Source organism: Nothoprocta perdicaria, unplaced genomic scaffold, assembly GCF_003342845.1.
Source record: "Nothoprocta perdicaria isolate Ctin4 unplaced genomic scaffold, notPer1 scaffold_51, whole genome shotgun sequence".
Taxonomy (NCBI): Eukaryota; Metazoa; Chordata; class Aves; order Tinamiformes; family Tinamidae; genus Nothoprocta; species Nothoprocta perdicaria.
The window spans coordinates 3,928,791-3,947,504 of record NW_020455766.1 but is presented as its reverse complement, the minus strand read 5'-3'; the positions used below and the strand labels follow the sequence as shown (position 1 = coordinate 3,947,504).

Sequence of the window (18,714 nt, the reverse complement as noted above, 5' to 3'; positions counted from 1 at the left end):
AGAAGCTGGCTGTAGAATTTGAATTTTGCATGCCAGTGGTCATAACAAATCATTGTCTTATATAGCTGTTTCAAAGAATTGAATCCCTTTCACCTCATTCTCCACAGCTACCGTAGAGAATGAGGTGTCCCTCTTTCTGTGCAGTCACTCCATCATGTTTATCTTCCTTTTCCAGAGGACTTAGCGCTTTCCAAGCTCACTAGAATGTATCTCTTGCCTTTTGCTTTCTCGTGAATGCCTGTGTCTGCTGCAGCAGCAGCAGCAASCTATGTGTTTTACTCCAGGAAGTGCCCCCAGGGCAGGCAGCTGAAGATATGGTGGGCCGGCCTTTGATGCACCTTTCAGCAGCCAAACAAGCATGTGGGGAGGCTGTCTACTGCGATGATATCCCTCACTATGAGAATGAACTGTATCTAACACTGGTGACCAGCACCAAAGCCCACGCTAAGATMCTGTAAGTGCTGCTCCTGAGTTTCAAATGGTATCAAGTGTCTGGTGTCTAAGAAAGCACTGACCTGTCAAGGAGGGGGGTGAGGGGAAGGTTCTTGCATTAGTAGGAATTCCAGCTTGTTGCACATCATTATCCAGAGGTGATCTGTGTATGTTACAGCTTTCTTGCAAATCTCTCTTGGTGGGACTATGAAGGATTTAATACTGAACTCACAGCTTTGCCGGAGCACAAAGTCCTAGCCCCTAGGCATGTTCTTGCATGACCCATCTCTTACATGCAAATATGCAAGACTGAAAAGCAGGAGGATAGGAGAGTATCACAATGTCTGAGATGTCATCTTAATCCCTGACCTTAGCATGCAGCTTGAACATGCCTGCCTTGAAGCTGAGCTTGGGAGTTCCACTGCCCCACTCCCAGCAGTGTGTAGTCAGTTGTGCACGTGCCATCTTCTGTTTTACCTTGCTGAGTATTCTGGCCATAGTCAATCCTTCAGCACAGCAGCCTGTATGAATTAGCCTCAGCTAAAAGATATAGAGCTGTTTGTGCTTGGCTCTAGTGAGGTGGATAGGCAGGTAGCTGGAAGTTCAGCTGGCTTGAAGCATATCTTTTCCATAAGAGCGTGGCTGGTGCATAATTTATAACCATGCTGACTAACCAACTCTCAACAGTCTATGCTGGCAGCTAATGTCTTACACATTCTCATGTGAGCCCTAAAGCTGTTACAGTGTGGTACTGCCTGCCACACACAGCCCCTRATTGTGTTTCCACTGCGGTGGCTCTGCATGCTCTCTGCTGCTCTCAAGTGCTTTGATGTGGGACATTCTCCATTACACTGCCCCGTGTCATCTTCACTGTAGCCTCGCAATGTGGTGTTTGTTCCTTAGGCAATACTTCCTGCCTATTTAGACTTCCTGCTCAGGTTTCCCACAGTGATTTAATACAGGACATGCAGCCGTGTCATGGATGCACAGATGGAATTGACCCCCAGGTTATGAACAAAACTGCTGTGTCRTCATAGTTAAACCTTAGGTGTCTCAACTTGGTCATTGACAGCGTCACAAACACATAAGCCTTGTTACTACTACCCATGCACGTAAGACAATAGAGAAAAATATCAGATCTATGCTTGTGACCACAATATACAGTATTTTCTAGGCGCTGGTGCACATACTCTTGTGTTTGCACTGTCCATACACATTTCAAGCCATAAGTCTGTGTCACTGCAGAGGATGTGGCAGAATATTTCACATCAAGTGACAGGTATTTCCACCTATGACTGCTGTTCAAAATATTGGCTCTGTTGAAATTGATGAGAAAACTTCCAGTTCATCCGAGTCAGGTTTTGACCACTAAATTAGAAATCACCTGCTTCCGTATTGACAAAGGAAATGGGTCATTGGATTCTTTGGAAGTCTTTTTGCAGAAGCACAGGAAAGCGAATTTTCCAAAGAAAAATAATATTGACTTCAGCTCCTACTGTCCAAGAGCTTGTGCATGAAAGTTCATTTTATATATATATAAAAATATATAATATACATATAATGTATATGTAATAATATGTATATATAATATAATTTAAAATATATTTATATATTTATATATGTATTTATATATAAAATATATACAAGTATATACATATATTTCAAATTCATGGCTCACTGGGSTTCATGAACAACTATTTTCAGGCACATTTTGTATCAGAGTTTCAGGAATCTCTACGAGCATGCTGGAAGAATTACTGCAATTTAGAGAAGACAATAAATCATTCAGGAGAAACAAACCCACAGCTCTTCTGTTTGCAACAGCTCCATTGTCAAGCCAGCCAATTGCACGACCAACTTAGAAAGTATTGCAAAGGCAACTTGAAAGTCTTCTGCAAAATATTTATAGTGATATTCTGTCTTGCTTATCACTTGGTTTTAAATCAGCACATGACTCAAGCAGGCAAGCATTTTATTTAGATAGCTCTTTTCCTGGCTACCAGGAAGACAGTCTGTGACACTTTCTGTGTCTTGGAGCTTACTTACCAACTTCCTAGAGTCTCACAGCTACATTCTTCTGTAGAGGCAAACACACTGTTGGTGCCATGTGGAGGCAGTAAAATCTCATGTTTATCAATGAACAGAAAGGAATTTTGCCTTCACAGGACCGTAACAGCTAAGAGAACAGTAAACGAAAGCAGGGCCATCATTATAATCAATCTATTTTTGGGTAAAAGTTCCAGGAGATCCTTAATAGCTGTGATCAGGAGGTCAATTTCAGATGTGTCTCACCAAATGTATGATACAGTATAGTTTACAGTAGACTGGGTATCAGACTGTCTGTCAAGACCTGAATTATAATATAGATTCCCAAGGATTTAAATACTGTATGTTGCCTTTCTGCCTTGGTTTCATGTGATTATTCATCCTGCTTTGCATAGTCAGACCAGAGTCAGGTCTGTAGATTCATTGGTATTTCATGCGTATAAGTATTTACAGAATTAGACCAATGAAAAGTAATAACTCTGCCTCTCTTACTGTCTTTATTTAGTTCTGTAGATACATCTGAAGCCCAGACTGTCCCRGGGTTTGTTTCTTTTGTTTCCATGAAAGATGTTCCTGGGAGTAACATCACTGGCATTGCTAATGATGAAACTGTTTTTGCTGATGGCATGGTATGTCATTAAAAAGAGCCTCTTTTAATTACATTGCATAGGAGATGGAGTTTCTCATTTTCTCCGGTAAAGTCCTCAACAATACACAAAGTGAAATTCTGGCTGCATTGGAGTCGGTAGAAATCTTGCTGTGTAATTCAATTGGGCCTGAATTTCCTTGCTTTGTGCCCCTAATCTACACCTATTTGTACCATTTTCCTCTAAGCTGTAGGCAATGGAAACAGGCTCCTTCATTCAGTTGCTTTCCAAAGGTATTTGCAATCTTCTTTTTTTCTTGACCAGATAGGGGTAATTTTTGACAATATATAATTCATATAGCTCTCATACAACTACCTGAATTATATTCCTCAAAATACCACAACTTTTAGCCAYGACTTGGCTAATATTAGAATATTCCTTAATCAATTCAAAGCTAATTTTAAAAASGCTGGTCCAAACAATAAAAATGAATTGCACTAAAGAAAAAAATGAGAAATCATCATGAGCCTTACAGTTCTTTCAGGCACCTACAGCAAGTGGTGATGGATCCTGTTCTTACCTCTAGGTCACTTGTGTCGGTCATATCATTGGTGCAGTTGTTGCAGACACACAAGAACATTCCAGAAGAGCAGCTAAAGCTGTAAAGATTAAGTATGAGGAGCTGAAACCTATTGTCACAATTCAGGTAAGATGACCCAGATCTGCTTCCCAGGTTAACCTGTGGCCCCCTGATGTCTGCTTCATCTCCATTCTTGCACAGGAGGTTATTTAGCCAGGTGCTTTGTTGCCTTTGCTATGTGAATGCAGCAGGATACAGCTAAAAATAATATATATTTAAATATAAAGTAGGATACGCCTTTGGGTGTTACTACTTGGCAGTGTGTTAACTTGTTCTACAGATTTTGTCATTGAATCAGATARGACATTCTGGGACGTGCCTTGCACACAACCCAGATTTGTTTAACAAGATTGCTTTCAGTCGTGTTCTTACCCACACATACTTCCCTTCCCTCTTCTGCTGGTTTTGGTGGTGTGAATGTTCAGATATTCTCCAGTTGCTGATTTACAACACATCTTAGTAAGAAGGCATGGAAAAGTCCCTTCTCACTGTAGCCGCACAATTTCTATTTCTTTACAAATTTTCGGCATGTTTGACTGATTTCTAAAGCTGATGAAATTAATTTGCTGGAGTTATGTCTCCACAATGAACATTTCCACTTACTGCATAGATACAGCCTTTTAGCAGTTTTTAAAGTTTTCTGAGTGACCACAGTTCCTTTTTTATTATGGAAGYTTCAGCTTTGGCAAAAGGGAAATGTGAAATTTTGTAAAATTTCAGTAAGAAAGATTATAGCATTTTGATTCCAAAGGAAATGGTTTTTAGAGATGTTCTCATCCGTTCTGAGAGATTTAGCTTGCTGCTTGTCCTTCTTTTCTGTTTCTCCCCTGCCCCTCTCATTCCAAGCTATGGACTTGGTTCCTCAGTTCATGTAAGTTGTCTGTTTTAGCTCTGCTGTATATGAACTTTGGGGTTCTGGGTCCATAAGATAAAATGGATGACAAGGMCCTAAGATTGTCCACTTTCTGTAAAATTGCCATGTTGTGAAAAAAATGCTTGTTATTGCTCTAAGTTAAGTCATTTGATTATTACCATAATGAGTATSTGATAAATTCTTGTGCTTTTTATCTTGGATATTTTTTTTCAGTAAGAGGGAGAATTGTTGTCACTGTTTTCATAGGAAACCTCCCTCTGTTATTTTCTTTCCTAGGAAGCTATTGAAAAACAATCCTTTTTTAAGCCTATACGAAATCTTAATAAGGGAGATGTAAAGAAAGGATTTGAAGAATCGGATCATATTTTGGAAGGTAAGAATAAATATCAATAGCTGTTTTCAAGTAGGATAGTTTGACAAAAAAAGTCAAACTATAAGGCTATGTGTGTGTATTTTCACACACATAATATTGTGTTCATGCAAGTAAGGCTTGCTGGGCTGAACTGATTCCATATTAAGTTTTAACCTACTGTTTATATACAAATAGCTTATGGAAGATTTAATTTCAGATTAAATTTCAGATTTGAATTTCAATTTACTAACACCTGTCAGAWGGGTTTACAGACAGCAGGTCCTGGGAGATCTCTTATGACTCCAGAGATAGCCTATCTATGAGGCATTTTTTATATATTTTCTAGGAGAGATGTACCTTGGTGGACAAGAGCATTTTTATCTGGAAACTCACTGCACTGTGGCTGTGCCAAAGGGGGAAGATGGTGAGATGGAGCTCTTTGTGTCAACCCAAAACCTAATGAAGACTCAGGTACTGCCTCTCTCTGGCCTGTTGCCTGAAAGGCATTGGCTTCTCAGTGCTTAGACTAGGTAACCTGTTGTTTTGCAGTTCATCTGAGCTTGTCTTGTATAAAAATGCCACGCTGCTTAAGAGATGGATGTAGGATCTAAAGTCATTATCCAGCCCCCAGGCTGTTCTGAATTCACTCTCAAATGATGGAGAAGTTTCTGCTGGCAGCACCTCTCTCTGTGGCTGGATCACATCTCTAACTGTTTTCTGGGGATGTGGCTAGCTGGTGAATAGSCATGGCCACTGAATGACATGTCAGAAAGGGAGGTGGTGCAAACACTGGCAATATAAACCAACCCTGCCACCTCGTGGGACAGGCTGCTGGGATGATGAGATGTCTTTGCCCTGTTCACTGACTTCCAACAAGAAAAGCACTTTTCCCTATAAATCTTCCCTTGTAATTTACATTCTCTTTGAAATGTGGTGCTGTTGTGGACATCAAGACTATCCGGATGTCTCATAGTTGAGTGAGGAGAGTGGAGAATGTGGAAAGGATCACTTTGTGATAAATGAGATGATGCATGCCGTGGTAAGATAACCTCACATCAGTCTCTTCCTAAATCTCATGGTCTCTGCTAAATCATTCCTGCAGTGAAGCAACCAATTCACTTGCAGGATCAATAGGACCTGCTATAGTAGCAGAATATTTGCAGTGTTGCAAAGTTTGCAGAATGGAGAAAGCWGTGACAAGTCCTGTTTTGTTATCTATTATTTACCATCAGCTCTGGTTTTCTGTTTTTCTTTAGGAGTTTGTTGCTAATGCTTTAGGAGTGCCTTCAAATCGAATTGTGGTTCGGGTGAAAAGAATGGGAGGAGGATTTGGAGGAAAAGAGACTAGAAATACTATTTTTTCAACTGTGGTGGCTGTGGCTGCCTTCAAGTAAGTTTGGGTACAGGGAATTGTGCTTCTTCCTTCAAGACTTTCCCTGTCCTAGGCTGCTCATTTTGGGGCACCGCTTGTGCTGGGGCCCTTTGWAGGCTCTTAGTGTCTTCTGCAGCAAGTTTCTGCATTCCTATGGGGGTTTGGGCTCTTAGCTGAAAGAAGAACTGAAACTTCTGGAAGGGATTGGGCTTACGAGGAATGTCAGCTTTTGCAATGTAAATAAGAAAATGAAAAAACTTGCTTTTCTGTTGATGTTTTAAAAATCTTCTATTTCAAATTTACTGCCGCTCCAGTTCACCCCCAAAACCTTTCAAAATCCAGCAGTAGTCTCGCTTGGGTTATGCTTTGTATAACGGGTATAACAGCCTCATTCTGAAGGGAGGCAGACCTCAGTATAGAGAGCTCTACTTTTCAGCTCCCTAAAAGCTCATAGAATTAGCCTGCRTTGCATCCATTTGTGAGGTGCAAATTGCAAATGAACTTCTAGTATTTTGAGGTTTGATGTGAGTTCATCTTTAACTGTGCAAATTTTTGTGTTTGTGAGTGAATGTGGCCTCTGAGATGACRCTTGTGCACTGCATTTAACTCTTCCCCTTATTGGTACTGTATGCTAGAATGTTCCCTAGTGTTAATGCTAGCTGTATGTTGGGACATACTAGTAATTTGATAGAGTATCTTTAGAGGAGAACAGCCGAAATGAAGCTCCTGTACTTAAGCCAGGTTTATTTTCTCCATTCTGAGCAAACCTTCTGCTTTCTCTACTTAATCACTAGTACATATTCAACTTTTGTTGTTTTTATCACTATCAGCCAAATTACTGATCTCATATTCCAGAGGCAGTGAAATTACATCTATGACATTCCCTAGATATTTTTGCAATCTGAAAAGAGGCACTGGGAAGTCATGCATGTTTGAAAATGAAGAGCTGCTTTGCTCCTCCATGAATAGTAAATAAACAACTAAAGACAAGGTCAAATTGAGGTCTAAGTATTACCGTCCTTAGCATTATTTCATAATTTATGTGGTATTTTCTCTAGCAGAGCCAAAAGAGAGCCTTGAGAAATAGTCCAGAAACAGTGACCACTYAGTTGTTGTTATCTGTGCCTATAAGAAACCATCCTTTTTGATGCAGGAGTCTCCATGAGACTTTCAAAGAACACCTCCCAGTTTCTAAGATATTTTCCCTTTTCACTTAATTTTGGCATTTTCTTAAGAGGAAGCTATATCCAGGCAATTTTAACTTAACTCATGTAGCCGTTGCCACTCGGGAAAGACAGCACACACATAAAGGCTCCTACAGTTCCTCTGTAAGAACTGGATAGCACATTTTAGGCTTTGCTTGATAAATGCATCTTTTCCTTTAACAGAACTGGCCGCACAGTGCGGTGTATGTTGGATAGAGATGAGGACATGCTGATAAGCGGTGGAAGGCATCCTTTCCTGGGGAGGTACAAGGTATGCATGCACATAAAATGAAGGCATGTCTTCTGGGCATTGCTATCTGATGCATCAGAGAGCAGTAAGATACCGTGATAAACTTGTTGCCCTGGTTTCTCTGCTGCTCTCTCCTGCTGCAGATGAGCCTGGTCAGCTCAGTTGTAGAGTTTTATCTGTTARTCCTGTGAAAGTTTTGTAGGCTCCWGTTGATCCTTCCTTCTAACCTTAGAGTGAATGCTTCCCTCTTTCCATAAGGCAAAAATGTGACCTCCTTGAAAATTACGTTACTCTTAGATGGCCCCCAGTTAGTTTGCAGCATTACATTACTAATTGTTTGGGTAACCTGCTTTCTTCTCTCATCCTCATTCAACTGCTTAGAAAACCAAATCCTATTAAGGAGGGAGTGGCTGCTGCCAGTGGCCAGCACTGATTTCAGAAGTGCTCTSTTGAGGTGCTTACCTGGGCTCTTACAGTGAAACCTCCTGAGGTTGTCCTGTGTCCTTCCAGTGCTTGTCCTATGCTACAGCAGAGGACGACCAGTCACCTTCTTGTTTGTGTGAGGTCCACTGAGTTTTGGGTGGGGAGCAGGAAACAGAATATTCTTTAGGAGAAACATTACTGAAGAGACTGTCTCAACAGGTTGGCTTCATGAAGAATGGGAAGGTCAAGAGCTTGGAGGTGTCATACTACAGCAATGGTGGCAACTCTGTAGACCTCTCTTATGGTGTAAGTAGAAGAAATGTTCTGACAGATAAATAAGTGGATGACATGTTTCCCTGGGCAGTCTTTTGCTTGGATTTTGAAGAACTGTGCCTACAGAAATGCTTGCACATTCAGCTCTTTGACATAATTCAAACTAGACCTTGGTGATTTTGAGGAGGCTTCTACAATTACTGTCTTAGCCAACTGACCTGCCATGGCAAGTGCCACATAATGCTTATTGATGCTGTAATAACTTGGATTAGGCAAAAGGCTCAGGAAAGTTTATTTTGCATTACAAATGTATGCAGAGGGCTGTGACAGGAGACTTGTTGCACAATGCAGGATGGCTGATAGCCAGTCCAGTGAGGCAGGTATGGGAAAGTTAGTTCCCTGTAACAGGAGATAATCAAATCMTCTTGCTGATCAGAGAAGGGTGTCTACATCAACAAGTTGGTTAGGCAGTGCYTAAACCTAACAAAAGCTTAATATCGGAGTTGTTAAGTTTGCCCCCATAATCTTTTCTCCATCAGGTTATGGACAGAGCCCTGTTACACTTGGATAACTCCTACAACATCCCCAATGTCAGAGGTGTGGGCATCATTTGCAAGACCAACCTGTCCTCCAACACAGCCTTCCGTGGCTTTGGAGGGCCTCAAGGAATGATGATTGCTGAAAGCTGGATGAGTGACCTTGCTCGGAAGTGTGACCTTCCACCTGAGGAGGTACAAATCCACTGATGCATTTCAGGGCAGCAGTGTCTTTGAACAGGTTCTGTCAAGAGGATGCACAATTACAGCAAAATTATGAACCATAAGAATTTTTGCTTCATTTCTGCTAAATCCTTAGCAGGATCTCAATATTTCCTTGGGATATAAGTTATCGTCTGTTTCATTAAATTTCCTTAAAAATCTCAATTGTATAACAATATTTGTAATATAGCTAGATTTAGAAAGTCCAAAAACACATACCTTAATCTTACTACCAATATACTTAAATCCTAATCCTTGAAATTCCCAGCTATAACATCCTTGTTTCCTTATTTTCCCATGAACAGAGATTTCTATTAACTCTATTGTTCTGTAGAGTGAGAAAATGAGTAAAATTTGGAACAACTTCCTTTTGATGTTATTAAAAAAAAATGTAATTTGAAGCATTACATGTGGCATGTCCYTTATATATTGCTTTCTCTGGGAAGGTACGGAAGCTCAATCTTTACAATGAAGGGGATCTAACCCATTTTAACCAAAAGCTGGAGGGATTCACTCTGCGAAGATGCTGGGATGAATGTTTGTCAAGCTCTCACTATCATGCCAGGAAGAAGAAAATTGAAGAATTCAACAGGTAGGTGTTCTGCAACCACAGGGAAACTGTGTGTACCTCTTGCTCACAAAACCTGTTGCCCATAAGTTTCTGAAGTTCTCTTAGCAGCCAAAATGATGGGAAATCGGATCACATATTTGGAGAGTGACTTTTTAAAATTTCTCTTTTTAAAACTCCGCTGTGGGAGTAAATCTCTGTGRCCTGGTAGGTAAAGTTCAAATCTGGCTTAGCATGACATGGTGTKTGTTTGTTTTTTAATGAAGATGGGGCAGAGGAAGTGCCTACTGAGTCGGTCTTTGCCTGACTTTTCAGAAGAATATCAAGGCAGTATGTGCAGGCTTTCCACTGCATTTTTGTCTTTAAGGTCATTAATATTTGTATTGGTTAGCTAAAAGTCCTATATAGTCTTATTGGTTAGCTAATAGTAATCATTGTCTAATGACTTTTTTAGTATCTGGGGAATTACCTTCAATTCAGATTTCTTCTTGTTGGGAAACATAAATATAGCCAATATTTCATAAAAAGTTACTGATGAACTCAATCTGTATTGCAGTCAAGTACTTGATTTCAGCTTTGATACCCAAGCAGTTAGAGAGAAACATGGCATGGAGTTGCACTGAAAGCCTGGTGAGTAAAAAGTAATGTTCTCTTTCTACAGGCAGAATCGCTGGAAGAAAAGAGGGATGTGCATTATTCCTACCAAATTTGGCATCAGCTTCACTATTCCGTTTCTGAATCAGGTCCGTAAGTGTCATTTGTCTTTTCAGTAGATGAGCAAAATTTGTTCTGCTTCCCCCAGACCTTCTTCCCTCTGAACCAAACCACATCTTCTCAGAGAAGGAGTAAGTTATTAAGAAAACGCAGATTTTTGAAAAGTAAAATGGGAAAAAAAGATGTTGTTGCTGTTTTATATGGTTTATATGGTCCAGAAGGCACCATTTTTTTTTATGTTTTATGGCACTTCATGTTACTTTCCATGCATGTTCTCTCTTCCTCAATATTAGCAGGACTATGACTCTGTAATATGGCTAATTTTGTCCAAATGCGTGGCCTCTGTTCTTGGATTTGATGAGCTGTCCCTGTTGGCAGGTTCAGATGAAGGCTACTTCTCTTGCACAGTGGCAGGTTCTGGTTGATCCACCTGCATTCTGGGCTGAAAATGCTGGCTGAGGTTTGTCATGTCAGTGAAACCTCTCGAGTCAGTGAGGCAAGAGCAAATCCACCCCAGGGGTACGCTAGTGGCTTTAGTGACACCCAGGAGCAATGTATTCTTCCCTTCTGTAATCCAATTTTGCTGCTTTAGCCTAGTTTTGAATTCTTTGTCTCTCTCTAGTTTGCAACTCAAGTCTGCCAAGCATTTCACCAGCTCCTTTTTGAATGGCTACTGGATTAATATTCTCTTTTACAGGCAGGGGCTCTGATCCATGTGTATACAGATGGCTCTGTGTTACTTACACATGGTGGGACTGAGATGGGTCAAGGACTTCACACTAAAATGATCCAGGTAAGAACATGTTCAGACTCACCTGTAGAAGACATTTTTGGGGAACTTGCACTCACTGAATAAAATCACATCAGCTTGAAGTCTCCTGTGTACAGGGTAACAAATCCTGATTAATTCTGCTTACTGCTTCAGTGGCAGTGCCAGATTTACAGCCTGACATTGTAACTAAGTTCAACAATTAGAATTATCTGCATCTTGGTTTTGTTTTAATGTGCATTTTAAAATCTGGGAAAACTGAAACTGAAAATATAGATAGTGTAGATGATGATTGAAATCTAGTGTCCTATGGCAACTGCTTTTCATCCACCCAAAATAGAGCATACGTATATTTTAGAGAAATATTCGTCACWTTGCAAACATTTAAATTCATTTGTTAACAATTCATTAATTGCATTTACCTTTTTCTTCAAAAGGGTTTGGAGAACAGYATTGTTCTAGCAGAGAAATTAAAGGAAAATCTAATTAAGACTCTTTATCCTCTGATTTCTTTAATTGAGATAAGAATTTAGTCTCGGTGGATGCCTGTTATTTTTAAAAAAGTGTGTGTGTACATATATATATGTGTGTGTGTGTGTATGCATTCTCAGATTGTCAAGGGCAAATCACATTTCCCACATAGCTCTGGATCACTAAACTAACTGACTTCCCAAGAAAAGTGACGTGGAGAGAGTAGTTTGCACTCCAGAACTGAACAGCCTAGGCAGTGAATGCTCATGCGTAAGAACATCTGTTTATTTGTGTTTTGCTTTTGCTCTCCAGGTTGCTAGCAGGACCCTGGGAATCCCCACCTCCAAGATTTACATCAGCGAGACGAGCACAAACACGGTCCCAAACACCTCCCCGACAGCTGCCTCCGTCAGTGCAGACATCAATGGAATGGCTGTCCATGTATGGAAACTGAGTACCTTGAACTACTGGGTCATAAGCTGGGACTCCCCAAAAATGATGTATATTTATCTGTTGCTTCAGAAAGGAATTCCAGTGTGCTGCACTTACTACTTGCAGGTGGTTTGCAGGCTGCCCTCTAAACCAAAGACTTTAAAACGTTGATACACTTAAAGCAAATATCTTTCTGTAGCAATGGCATTGTCATGTGTGTCTCTGACATGGTGCAGTATGAATGCATCTGGATGCAGGGCACGTGACTTCTGTTGAACAGAAGAATTTAGCATTGCCCTTTTGGTACATGAGCTAAATTCTCGGATTGGAACAGAAGAGGATGGATGGCTGTGAAATTACAGCTCCCAAAGTACTTGAGGCTGCTTTTATTCTCTGTGCAGTGCGACTGAGTGGGCTGAATTTTGGCATTTATTTATTTATTATGGGACCACCTTGCTAGATGTGCTAAGTGCTCCTATGACTTGGTATAGACAAAGCTCGACCATAAATGGATTTCTAATACTTTGCGTCATGATCTGGAAGGCTCTGTGCTGTATTTGGAATTCCCTTCTGCTAACAGCACAGCCAGTGTGTTTTAAAATTCATTTCAGTCAGCATTTCTATCTATGTAGCAAGTTATTGAACTTTGTTCCGTTTTATGATATGCCAAAGTCCTAAAGGGAGTGTTGGTTTAAATGGAAAACTCTTGGGGACTTAATGCTGCTCCTAATACTAGTGTTTGACTTTTGAAATCTTAATGTTGATTAAAGTGTTGGTTTATTTTGTTTTCTTTTTTTTCTTAGAATGCCTGTCTGACTATCCTAAAGAGGCTTGAGCCAATCAAACAGTCTAATCCCAAGGGGTCCTGGGAAGACTGGGTAAGCTGACTTGAGCTGCCAGGGACAAGTGGGCTTTGTCAGAGATGGTTTCCATTGGCCACCCCAGGGCACACGTGTATCTTCTACCTCTTCTTCCTCCAGGAAAGGCCCAAGGAAAAGCAATGAAGCAGAAACCTGGCAAGGGAAGAAACCAAAGCTTGAAAGGGCTGATCCCCAAAATATGAGTTATGAATTTAATACTGAGATTCCTCCAGGCTCTAGGCAAATTAGACCAAATAGAAAGCTTGAATGGCTACAAAAAATCCCTGTAGTCTGACTATAGCCCTGAACTGGAAGAAACCTCATTTGTAATGAAGGAAATCTGTGACAAAGATGATTCTTTGCTGAGCTTCCATCCACTGCGTCCCATGGTGCTTCATGGTAGCAGCATCTCAGCATCTTTCCACTCTGAATATTAAGAGCCTGGTGCACTGTCAGCCTCCTGGACAGCTTTCAGTCCACGCTCTTCTCTTCCTGGGAGGAGCTTTTGCCTTTGTGATCCGAAAGTCAGAGCAGGATTTTCCCCTGGCCATGCTGAAGTCAAGGTGATGGGCATTTTAACCTGTGCCCCTGAGATGAGAAGATCCCCAAAACCCAGAAGAGACAAGATGCAAGTCTCCTCTCTCTCTCTCCCTCTCATGGGTGAGCCCTGCCCTTAGTAGCTGATGTGGAGGTTATTGGAGGAAGCAGCTGCACGATGATGTTTTCCTTGGTGCTGCTGGCTCTGGGTGCTGTGCCAGCTGTCTGTCACTGGGCACCTTCTGTATGGGCTCTCCTGCAAATGTCTGAGGCAGCTATTTTGCAGGGGCTGATTGGACAATAGGTGTTTTAAAACTCTGCTTTCTTTGCCAGATTAAAGCAGCCTACATGGACTGTGTGAGCCTGTCAGCCACGGGATTTTATAGGTGAGTCCGTGCTGCGGAGGCATGGTTCTTGCTCAAATGCATGCTATGGAGCCAGGGAGTCTCTGGGAGGATTTATGGCCCCCACCTCCGTCACTGCTCTGAACTAAGCCCTGCAGCCCTTTCCCACCCAGAAATGTTAAACTCRGGTTAACGCTGGACAGACGCCTGGCAGGGGAGGGCGGATCCTGATGGAGCATCTCTCTTGGGTCAGATTCAGATCTTGTGTAAATCAGAAGTATATCTATCTTCACTGAAGCCAGCCTAGGTTTGGCTAGGCATAAGTGAGATTGGAGCTTTGTCTGGGGCCTGTCCTTTGTCAGACTCCTGACTGGGATGGTCTTAATGCCTCCAAGGGGCTCTAGGAAAAAGGGAGCGGGAGATGTCCTTGAGGAGAGTGCTACCTACAGCGATTGACTCAGGCCACTTCTGATGCGGCATGAGCAGATCCTAGTGCTTCCAATTTCATTCTCCCACTTTAAACTCTTGCTGGCTCCTGTGCATTTCTGAAACGAGACACTTCTCTCCTTAGCTTTACTCCTGGGGGTGAGCAGAGATCCCTCGTCTCTGAGGCAGAGGGGCCAACATAAAAAATAAACACAGTTTTGAGGAGAGACTCTGTAGGACTAAAATGCATCTCTGTTTTCTGTTGTGTATCTGCGTTACTTTTTTAACCRAGTCACTATCAGTATTTTAATAAAATGGTTTTCAAATAAAATATAAGTAACCAGACACAAAGTTGACCATCAGCTGTGCKTAAAAACAGTCTTCAACTTAGTTCAACTTGATTATTCTCCAAAGTTTAATGACCTTTAGGACATGTTCACCTGCACTCTAAAAACGGAGAATTTGCTATTGCATTCCTGGGAATGAGTCCATAACGATTGTCACATAGCTTAAGAATCATGGGAAAGTAAAGATGACTAAAATAGTTCATTTCAGGAGGGTCATTGGAGTATAGAGAAGCTTTAATAGACTCCTGTTTATAGCTACTTATAACTTTCATTTCTGCACAAGCCTGGGGAGAGGGCTAAAACAAGAGTAAATAAGGATTTTGCCATGTGGCAATGTGATTACATTCACTCTGACCATTCATGACATTATTTTTTTTCCCCCCTCTCTTTCTATAAAGAATTCCAGATCTTGGCTACAGCTTTGAGACCAACGAAGGGAGACCATTCCACTACTTCAGTTATGGTGTTGCTTGTTCCGAGGTTGAGATAGATTGTCTGACCGGCGACCACAAGGTGAGGGGGCCAGCAGTGAAACAGCCTTGTGTGTTGAGGTGAAGGAAACATTCACAGGGAGTTAGAACAAATACGGGGCGTCAGTGTGTTCCTCACTCCATCATTGGTTCCCTGTGACCTTCGGTGAATTTCTTAACTCCTCTGCTCAGCACTGCAACAATCTGTAAAGGATAATAAAATGATAATTATCTGCCCWGCAGGGATATTATGAGGCTTAATGAATGCTTGCAAAAGTTATTGGATTTGCTTAAGTAAAAGATAACAGCACTGTGTTAGCACAAAAGAACAACATTTTGGAATTGAGTTAATCATTAAAAATAGCACTGGGAGACTCTTAGAGAAGAAAAAGAGACAATTAATTAGAATCTGACCTAGTTGGATGTGTGTGATACAGAGCACTGACAGGGATGGTTTAGAAGTAATACAAAACAGGTCCAATGGGTCTCTKGGGAAAACAGAACTGACTTCTTTTTTTTCACTTTATGGATGAAACTCAGTTTAGAAGTCAGGAGATAGAATTGAGTTGAGATAAATTGCAGGAATAAAGGCCAAATGTGGGTATTGGTGAATACATTACTCTTCCCGGTATAAGATTATCATGTCCCAGTCTCAATGCTCTGTGCTGATTTATTCTCTTCTTTTGCCTTTTAGAACATTCGCACAGACATTGTTATGGATGTCGGTACCAGTTTGAACCCAGCCATAGATATAGGACAGGTAAGGAAAAGTCACTAATTTTACCATGTTAAAGTGATTTTACTAATTTAAGGTTTTCTAGATGAAAAATTCTCCATCTCCAACATGTGTCTTTGCAAACAGCATTTTGCAGTTAAACGGATCATCTGGTAAGGCATTTTAGGCTTGCTAGTAAAACCAGCTTGACCCCAAGATAATCATACAATAGGTGCATAATTAGATGAGGAAATGAGGAAGTGTGCTACCTTATTTTTTTCTTTTTTTCTTTTTTTGGCTTGAGCACTGAGGAAGACTCCAAGGTATTCTTCAGTTAATACCTCAATGATTCTTTTAATATCTACCTTCACTAAGAAATGCGGCTGGAGAATACTAATATAATGAAATAAACTCACCTCAGGGCCTGGTGGCCTGCTTCTACAAAGTGGTGTGGAGAGACTGAAATCACACCTGAATTTTATACTGTTATACATCCATATCAAAGTCAGGTATAATTTGGTGAGAAGTCTTCYGTGACTAAAGAATTAGAGAGTCACTTGCAAATTCCCAGTCCCTTGCAAATTCCCTGCTTTCTTCTGTATTCTCTCTGTAATCACAGTGACACCTCTCAGCAAATCAAGGTAATAGACACAGGGTTGTCTGATATACTGGGAGCTGGATCATTAGGCATTTGCACATGCTCAGCTGCCCAATACACTGCAATTTCCCTGTTAACTCTGGATGTTGACTTAGTTTAACTCCACTGTCACTTGTGTAGGTATTTGGGCTTTATTAGGAGGGCATGAAGTGCAGAGCCCTGGTATGGCTAAAATGAAAGTTCTCTGAAAGCAATTTCTTTTTTTCCCCCAAAAATAAATTTTAGAACCATTCCAGCATAGAGAGGGTCTTTTTGCCTTCATAATGTGTCAGACTTTGGCTGCAGAAAACATATGAGCCAAATGGAGCCCAAACAACAGATCTTGTTTACCTGTGTCCGTCCTTGCTACAGAGGATCTAAGGGCAAAAGAAGGAAAGAATGCTATATGACTACTGGGCACCAAGTACATATTGCTGGGATAAATGAGCATGTGTGAATGTTTGTATTAAATCTTCAGGCTACTCGGGTCTGTAGGATCTCTCTGYGAGCACAGAGAGCAGAGCTCCTTGCAGGATAGTTTGAGCGCATCCTTCCCCATCTCCTTCTGACATCCATTCTCTGTGCCTCCTCCTCCTTTTTTTCTCCTAAAACTTTTAGTAGAATAAGCTACACCAGAAAGCCTTTGGTATTTGAATAGATATGGGAGTGTTTCTGCAGTWTTCTGTGCTGGTGACCTGAGAATACCTGGTGTTCAGGACAGTATGATGTGGTTTTATATCAAAATAGARAAAGGTAAAATAATTTGTTTGTTCAGATGTGTCGTCTTCAGTTCTATCTTCTCGTCCTTTGAGTTATCAGCAAGTACAGCTCATTCAGTGTTATTTTGCCCACAGAGAAATCAATATTTTGGCATTGATTTTTTTTTTCTTGCTTCATCAACAAATTCCTGCCTTGCATTTACAGCATATCTGTTTGTATGTGTGTGTGAATTGCTCCATCTACCAGGGAAATGCAACCACATCTATGTGGGAACGCAAGAATTGCGTAAAGGTGGCAGGCTGTACTCAGCAGAAAGGACAAGGTTAGAAGAGAATGGTGGGAATTTAGCCAGGATGGGAGGATGGAAGAGGTGAAAGCTCCACTTTAAATCATTGCTGTTTGTTTTTGAGCAGGAATGAACAACAGCAAAAAAGTAACCTTATTTTGTTGTGTCTGCAGGTAGAAGGAGCGTTTGTCCAAGGCCTCGGGCTCTTCACCATAGAGGAGTTGCGCTATTCTCCAGAAGGGAACTTGTATACTCGTGGGCCTGGGATGTACAAAATCCCAGCGTTTGGAGACATTCCAACGGAGTTCTATGTGTCTCTTCTCCGTGACTGTCCRAATAGCAAGGCAATTTACTCATCCAAGGTATATATGCAAGATCTACAGGCCTCTTGCTGCTACGTGTTTCTCTTGGCTTTATTTTGGGGGCAGGATGCTTTTGCATTCCTTTCCAGAAACATGATTACTGTCCCGTATAGTAAGGAGGTACCGGAGTAGCCTACACACCGCTACCTTGATTCTCCATAAGAGAGAACTGAAATGGCTTTGCTGTGGCAGAGTCTCTACCCGACAAAGCCAACCTTCCTCTGCATCTGTTTCCTTGCTGTCTGCCCCCAAAACTCAGCTTGCCCATCCCTGCTGTCAGGGCCACCACGTGGCTCAATGTTTCCAGCAGTGTTGTCCCGGAGTTTGCTTGTGTTGCTTTCCTAGCTGTTTCCCAGTGCTCACTTCACCCTTGCAGGATCCATAAGTAATCCATGTGTCCTTCAGCTGTTTTCCCTGCAGTCAAGACTATTCCCTGCAGCTAGGCAGGGCTGTGCAGAATGGAGTGGAATATATAGCTTTGAGGAGCTTGCTTTATTCATGCTTCAAAGAAGCATTCCCACATCTCTATATGCCTGGCTTGCTTCTGCATCTGTTCCCTTTTCCTTTCCTCCACAGAAACATCTTCACCAATGTGGAGAACTATTTGCTTGATAAATGCTGATTGCGGAATTAAGTAAAGAATGAAGTTAATTAAGGAAAGATCTAAAGGGCTGTGGGAAAGGGTTAGTCCCTTTTTTCCCCCTTTGTAATAGCCCTACTGTGTTAGAAAACTATGTTTTCCTACTGTCTTTCCTTTAAGTGGATGGAGGCTTTTTTAGCTTAGTCTTTCCTTCATAATAACATCTGGAAGGCTGAGAGGTCACAAGTAAGGAATGAGAATAAT

At 41.2% G+C, this 18,714-nt stretch overlaps 1 protein-coding gene across 1 annotated transcript in view; it reads left to right on the top strand.

Moving 5' to 3' along the window:
* Window positions 1-18,714, top strand: part of XDH (xanthine dehydrogenase) — a 46,993-nt gene that overhangs the window by 25,134 nt on the left and 3,145 nt on the right. The window contains exons 18-35 of the mRNA XM_026048100.1: window positions 285-454; window positions 2,984-3,107; window positions 3,652-3,771; window positions 4,856-4,952; window positions 5,278-5,402; window positions 6,188-6,321; window positions 7,692-7,779; window positions 8,401-8,487; window positions 8,994-9,185; window positions 9,659-9,804; window positions 10,442-10,523; window positions 11,192-11,287; window positions 12,047-12,175; window positions 12,970-13,044; window positions 13,897-13,949; window positions 15,079-15,193; window positions 15,845-15,910; window positions 17,682-17,870. Of these exons, the coding sequence (XP_025903885.1) occupies window positions 285-454; window positions 2,984-3,107; window positions 3,652-3,771; window positions 4,856-4,952; window positions 5,278-5,402; window positions 6,188-6,321; window positions 7,692-7,779; window positions 8,401-8,487; window positions 8,994-9,185; window positions 9,659-9,804; window positions 10,442-10,523; window positions 11,192-11,287; window positions 12,047-12,175; window positions 12,970-13,044; window positions 13,897-13,949; window positions 15,079-15,193; window positions 15,845-15,910; window positions 17,682-17,870 (2,088 nt within the window). The remainder of the gene's footprint in view (window positions 1-284; window positions 455-2,983; window positions 3,108-3,651; window positions 3,772-4,855; window positions 4,953-5,277; window positions 5,403-6,187; window positions 6,322-7,691; window positions 7,780-8,400; window positions 8,488-8,993; window positions 9,186-9,658; window positions 9,805-10,441; window positions 10,524-11,191; window positions 11,288-12,046; window positions 12,176-12,969; window positions 13,045-13,896; window positions 13,950-15,078; window positions 15,194-15,844; window positions 15,911-17,681; window positions 17,871-18,714) is intronic.